The sequence below is a fragment of the Tarenaya hassleriana genome, unplaced genomic scaffold (genome assembly GCF_000463585.1).
Source record: "Tarenaya hassleriana unplaced genomic scaffold, ASM46358v1 Cleome9, whole genome shotgun sequence".
Taxonomy (NCBI): Eukaryota; Viridiplantae; Streptophyta; class Magnoliopsida; order Brassicales; family Cleomaceae; genus Tarenaya; species Tarenaya hassleriana.
This window is the reverse complement of record NW_010971389.1, coordinates 4,120,450-4,127,030: the sequence shown is the minus strand read 5'-3', so window position 1 is coordinate 4,127,030 and position 6,581 is coordinate 4,120,450. Positions and strand designations below refer to the sequence as shown.

General features: G+C 39.0%; 2 protein-coding genes across 2 annotated transcripts in view; one reads left to right on the top strand and one right to left on the bottom strand.

The window, feature by feature from the left end:
- LOC104804359 (methyltransferase-like protein 13) overlaps positions 1-2,080 on the bottom strand; it is a 2,442-nt gene extending 362 nt beyond the window's left edge. Inside the window, exons 1-6 of the mRNA XM_010528626.1 lie at positions 1,881-2,080; positions 1,668-1,764; positions 1,303-1,441; positions 903-985; positions 676-810; positions 469-573 (exon numbers count right to left, since the gene is read on the bottom strand). Coding sequence (XP_010526928.1) covers positions 469-573; positions 676-810; positions 903-985; positions 1,303-1,441; positions 1,668-1,764; positions 1,881-2,050 — 729 coding nt within the window. The 5' untranslated portion in view covers positions 2,051-2,080. The remainder of the gene's footprint in view (positions 1-468; positions 574-675; positions 811-902; positions 986-1,302; positions 1,442-1,667; positions 1,765-1,880) is intronic.
- Positions 2,081-3,489: 1,409 nt separating this feature from the next.
- LOC104804358 (4-hydroxy-3-methylbut-2-enyl diphosphate reductase, chloroplastic) lies at positions 3,490-6,575 on the top strand. The gene is made up of 10 exons (XM_010528625.2): positions 3,490-3,821; positions 4,515-4,711; positions 4,949-5,128; positions 5,212-5,343; positions 5,431-5,505; positions 5,599-5,704; positions 5,810-5,904; positions 5,994-6,179; positions 6,300-6,386; positions 6,476-6,575. Exons 1-10 carry the CDS (start codon positions 3,545-3,547, stop codon positions 6,527-6,529), a joined length of 1,389 nt encoding a protein of 462 aa, XP_010526927.1. The 5' UTR covers positions 3,490-3,544; the 3' UTR covers positions 6,530-6,575.
- Positions 6,576-6,581: the final 6 nt, after the last annotated feature.

Below are 6,581 nucleotides of genomic sequence, written 5' to 3'. Positions count from 1 at the left end.
TTTCCCTGCCAAAAGGGTAAACCATAGTTCAGAGGTTACATCAAGTTTTGGACTTCCGGTATCAGTACTGCTCGGGCGATCAGACCTGGCTCTCATTCCCCAATAAGAATAAATCGGAAGTTTGAGAAGATATGGAGATATATAGCTTAAAGTTTCCGGGTTTTAATCCAAACAGAATCAGCACTCGGCTCAGATTTCAGGCAGATTTTACGTTTTGGGATGGATTCTTGTTTACAAAAAGAGACTCTAATGGTGCTCTGCTACTAACCGGATGATCAAATTCTAACGTCTGTTACCCTCCAGCTCTATTAATCCAGGTTAGGAGAAGAAAAAAAAACTTACCGAGACACCGATTTACGGATCTTTGGCAATTGACGGGACACGTTTGCTAAGAACTTGAGGGATTTGTTAAGGACACTACAGAGTGAAAGAAATCTGAGACGAGACCAAGAAAATTTCGAAACTGACCTTCCTCAAGATATAGAAGAAATAGTGAAAGCCATCGCCAAAAGTGTTGTACTCTACAGACCAAGTAAACTTGGGAGCCTCAAATAGAGGACGCCTGAAATGAGGCTGTGTGGACAAGAACGACAAAATTAAGGTATCCCGGAACAAAAAATTTGAACAAACGCAAACAACAAAATGATGAGATTTCAGCATCCGATACGGTAATACCTGACCGAAAGTAATGGATATGAAAATGCCATCTGGTTTCAGGACACGATGGACATTATCGAGGGTTGCCATGACTTTGTCCATAGTTTCTTGACGGGGATTCCACGGATCACCGGCATCAACAAAGAGGACATCCTTCAAGAAACGAAAGGAAAGCGGAAAAGGAGATCACTTTCAGACTCTCATTTGGTTCAACGGAAAACATTCAGCTCGGTTGTTGATTTTACCATGGTCCCTTTCTCTATAACAACATCAAAACACTCGTCGCTAAACGGGAGGTCCAGCATGTTGGCCTGCAGCACTTTTATTTCTGAATACAGAGTAACACAATGCACAGTAAAAGCAAAGATCAAAGCCCCAACCAGCAGAGACGAACAGCTATAACTGATGATGATGTTCAGCTTACAGAAGAACATTGCAAAGAGATACAAACTGCAATCGAGAATTTAGTATAATGTGGGGAAAATGTGTTCAGATTCTAGAAAATCCCGGTCAAGATCTCTGCCTAGCAGCGATATTCAAACTGCTAACTTGTTTGTCGGAAACAAAGAACAAATCAGAATCATCTCAAGACTGGTTCCAGTTCCGGCAACGGATATGATACCATCAACAAGGGTTTAACAATACCTTTGAACCCTTTCGAAAGCAACCGACTCTGCATCTTCTCTACCGCAACAATGGATAAATCAATGCATGTTATATCCACAATTCCATCCTTGTACAACTCCTCAGACAACTGGGAGTTCCCACACCCCAACTCCAACACCTTTATCAAAACCGACCCAGAAAAGGAAAACAAGAAAAGATCAAATTTTGCGAAAGCATAGACACAATAAACTAATGCCCGTTTGAGATCTGCAGGGTCATCAATACTTCGTACATAATGTGGGGATGGCTTCTTGTAAAACACTAATCCTGGTTTCTGGTCGTATTTGCAAGTAATTTAGGGATAAACAAACATAATTAAGAAATCTGCAAGAGAGAGAATGTACGGAAGAACTGGGTTTGACGTTGTTTTGGATGAGATGCCGGAAATGTGAGTAATCTTTGAACCATTCGTAGTGTTCCTCGGAGGAGAATCTCTCGTCCCTGAGACAGAAACACGTCTCAACAAAAAAAAAAAATTGAAACTTTCACGAAACTCAGACTGTCAGACAAACGGAAGAAAAAGAGACATTTTTTTTTTGTTGGAAAAAAGTTATTACCAGTAGTGAGGATCGAGATAAGCCAAAGCAGACGAAGGACCCGAACTTGGATTCGGATCCGAATCACGTTTTCCGGGTTTGTTCTCCATTTGCTCGTCGTTGTCGTCGTCGATCCTCCTCCGTTCTGTTCGCGCATAAACCCTAAAACCCTCTCGCGAGTTGTTCTGCATAATTGTTTAATCTTTTTTACGATGAGTTCAAATTTTTTCAAAAAAATTGTTGGATTGACAATTGTGTTAATTTGAAGTATTTAACATTTAACATAAAAGGGTATTATATATTTTTTTCTTGGAGACCCTTGCAAAAACTCAAACAAAACATAACAAAAGTTTGTGATTTTAATCAAAGTTGCAAATAAGATTGTTTAGGATATTATTTTAGTGCAATAATATTTTTAATTGGATTTTGTTTGAGAAATGGCATATAGTCAAAATGGGTGTGAAGATGATGAATTCCTTTAACACAAATCCAACATCTACAAAAACTCAATATTAAACTATTTGCAATCAAAATTACAATTGTAAATGGCATTAATCAAACCTAAATCTAATCTAATAATATAAAACAACATTTTTTTTGTAATTTTAAACTATTTACAATCAACATCACACGTTTTTGTTTTTGTATTATAATGTGGAACACGCTTTAGGAATGGCACCACTTTTGTCCTTTTGCTAGTAATTAATTAAATACATATATTTCGAGTGAGCGTAGTACATTTTTTGTGTTGGTTTATATTTTTATTTTTTATTTATCTAGAATTTTATAAATATTTTATATCTCTATATAAAAAAAATATCTTGTTTTAAAAAACTATGATTATGCAAAGTAATTTCCATATAAAAATATATCAACATATTCAAGAAAAAACAATATTTTATTCTCGTGGAATTATGTTACATACTATGCTAATTCCTAGTAGAAACTAGGGGTGGGCTTTTCGGAAAACGGTTCGTGTTCGGGAAGAAATGGATCGGTTTGGTTTTTTCGGTTTTATAAAAATAGATACCAATCGGGTTTTTTTATAGTATTCAGTTCGGTTCGGTTTCGGTATCGGTTCGGTTCGGTTCTGGATTTTATTAAAAAAATGATAGATTTTCTTTAAAAATATTCGGTTTTTCGGGATTTTTAAAGTTCGGTTTGCTTCGATTCGGTTTCAAAAAAATTCGGTTCTCTAAAAATGGTACCGTTCGGGAAATAACAACGGTTTCGGGTCGAAAAAAATACCGTTTTAACGGTTCGATTCCGAAGAACCGAATCGAAACGCCCAGTCCTGGAAACTATTTGTGGTGATTTGAATAGTCAATAAAAAACAATTTTGTCATATGAAAAGCATTCTACACCGTATTTTTGATAATAATAATAATAAATAAATGAGTAGATGGATGGATGGATATTGTATCATATCTTATATAAATATACAGAATTCGGATTGTAATAATATTATCTTGTTGTGAAATTAGTAAAATTTTAATAATTTGATATGGATATGTACAATTTAATAGACTATTATAGAAAATATCACGTTAATGTGTTAACCTGTAAACTAACAACCATTTCGAGGATTTACATGGAAAGGAATCTCCTCGATCTTATATGTTGGACCTTGAGATAAATACCGCACCATCAGCAGTCCTATAGTCATCGTCTCTCTCTCTTCCCCCATGGCTGTGACACTCCAGTTGGGCCGATTATGCGTCAGACCGGAAACCTTCGTGCCGGAGAAAAAGCTTTCCGGAACTGGATCTCTCCAGTTCCGGAGACCTTCATCCGTCCGATGCGGGGCGGGAGGTGAGAACGTCCCTTCGCCGCCGATGGTGATGGACTCGGACTTCGACGCGAAGATGTTCCGTAAGAACTTGACAAGGAGCGAGAATTACAACCGTAAAGGCTTCGGCCACAAGGAGGAGACTCTCCAGCTCATGAATCAGGAGTACACCAGTAAGTCCCCGTGGCTTATTTGTTGGGTTTTTTTATTGATGGAATGCGAGATTGTTTGATGGTTCTATATGATCCGTTGGTAGCCGAGAAAATTATTTGGAATCGAAGTTTCCATTGGGTTGATGATTTGTGGTGAAATGGAAATTCAGATGTGCGTTGATGACTCAATTCGTGCCTCTCGAACTCTAAAAGGGCTTGGAACTGGAGAAATCGGATGAGATTTGGGCGTTGGTTTGGTGACGATGCGGAAGGGATTATAGAAATTGGATTAATATTTGATTCTTCATTTTAACTTCTCAAATTGCTCAAATTCTAAGGATTTTTCGACGTTTTGTCGAATTTGATCGTGTCGAGTTTTTAAGAAAGCAAGTGAAAACTTGATCATTCTTGGTTGAACGTTTCAATTCATCATATTGATAAGCAGAAGAAACAGAATAGACTGCCAACCGAAGAAATAGATGAAGGACCATAATGTTAGATTTGAATTGACGAGTAAGGGAGACCAAGAATGAAATTGGATATGAACCAACTGAACTGGAACAAAGTGGATGGAGTTGAATTATCATTGTCGTTATCATGACATATATATATATATATATATATATATATATATGTATGTATTGCATTGGTTTTTGGGAAAAAGGAATGGACTGCAAGGAGATTTATGGTGTCTATTGTATTTGACAATTTCAGGTGACATATTAGAGACACTCAAAGCAAATGGAAGCACATACACCTGGGGAGATGTTACCGTGAAGCTCGCTAAAGCATATGGTTTTTGCTGGGGGGTCGAGCGAGCTGTCCAGATTGCGTATGAAGCGAGAAGGCAGTTCCCGGAGGAGAGAATTTGGATTACTAACGAAATCATTCATAACCCGACTGTCAATAAGGTCTGTCGGCCCTACCCTACTACTCGGAAATCCTGGATTTTTACGGTATCTGATGACACATGAATGTTATATTGTCATCTCCTTCAGAAAGTCAGTCACTTTTCGTGAGTCTGTTCGCTAGATGCTAATGCTTCGAGGCCTGTTGATGTTGTTGAGTTTTGAAAGATCAAAGATTTGTTAATTGGCTTTTAGTAGTAGTTTTTAGGTTGATTTTAACATTTTGGTTTTCTGTGGCAGAGGTTAGAGGAGATGGACGTTAAAATTATTCCTGTCGAGGAAAGGAAGAAGCAATTTGATTTAGTAGATAAAGATGATGTTGTGATTCTGCCTGCGTTCGGAGCTGGTGTTGACGAAATGTATGTGTTGAATGACAAAAAGGTTCAAATTGTCGACACGACTTGCCCTTGGGTAACAAAGGTACGTTCTTCACTTTCCTACACTTAATTCATCGCCAGGGCAGATTACTAATTTCTTCCTTTTCGACATTTGCGATTCTGAAGGTCTGGAACATGGTTGAGAAGCACAAGAAGGGGGAATACACGTCAATAATCCATGGTACTTATAGTCACGAAGAGACTATCGCAACTTCATCTTTTGCAGGAACATACATTATCGTGAAAAACATGAAAGAGGTACGCCTTTTCCTACAGTTGCCCTCTTATCAAAATACAACATCTCATTCTTTGATGCTTATGGGTTTACTCGGTAATCGAGCGCAGGCAAAATACGTGTGTGATTACATTCTCGGTGGTGAACTCGATGGGTCTAGCTCCACAAAAGAGGAATTCATGGAGGTATCAACTGATTTGCGCATCATTCTTCACTAAAACTAGCTTTTCCAATACACTATCTAAATGTTCTGATCACCATCTCGGCTTTCCTTGTAGAAATTCAAATATGCTGTTTCAAAGGGTTTTGACCCGGACCGCGACCTAATCAAAGTCGGTATTGCAAACCAGACGACGATGCTCAAGAATGAAACGGAAGAGATTGGTTAGTGGCAATACCCCGACACAACACGACACTCTTCTCCTCTTTTCGGTTCAAGAAAAAAAATAAAAACGGGTCGATCATTTTCTCATGCTTACAAAACTACAGGGAAGTTGATAGAGAGGACAATGATGCGCAAGCATGGAGTAGAGAACATCAACAGCCATTTCATCAGCTTCAACACAATCTGTGACGCTACTCAAGTAAAACTTCCTATCCCTCTGCTTACATTTCTCGTTTTTTCGTGTCATCATTCCGAAAAAAGTATTCATATGTTTTCTCGATTTTTCAGGAGCGACAAGATGCGATATACGAACTGGTGGAGGAGAAACTTGACCTGATGCTAGTCGTAGGCGGGTGGAACTCAAGTAATACCTCGCACCTTCAGGAAATCTCCGAGGCTCGTGGGATCCCTTCTTACTGGGTCGACAGCGAGCAACGGATAGGCCCGGGGAACAAAATTGCGTACAAGCTCCACGTAAGTACATACAATATCCATCTAGACTGGAAAAAAAATCTAAAGATCCATCTCATCTCTCAAACCCATCTCTTGTTCTTCGCTAATGTCGCGCTGACCGTTTTTCGTTTTACCCGACAGTATGGGGAACTGGTCGAGAAGGAGAACTTTCTCCCAAAGGGACCGATAACTATCGGTGTGACATCGGGTGCTTCAACTCCGGACAAGGTAAATACACATTCGTCCGGTCCCTTTCGTTTTCGATCTCGGCTCGGGTTTTTTTTAAGATCCGTACTGATCTCGGGCACCTCTGGCAGGTTGTCGAAGATGTTCTGGTGAAGGTTTTCGACATCAAACGCGAAGAATCTTGATCTAATCGATCGTTCGAATGTAAAACCTTTGAAACGAAGAGGGGGGGGGGGG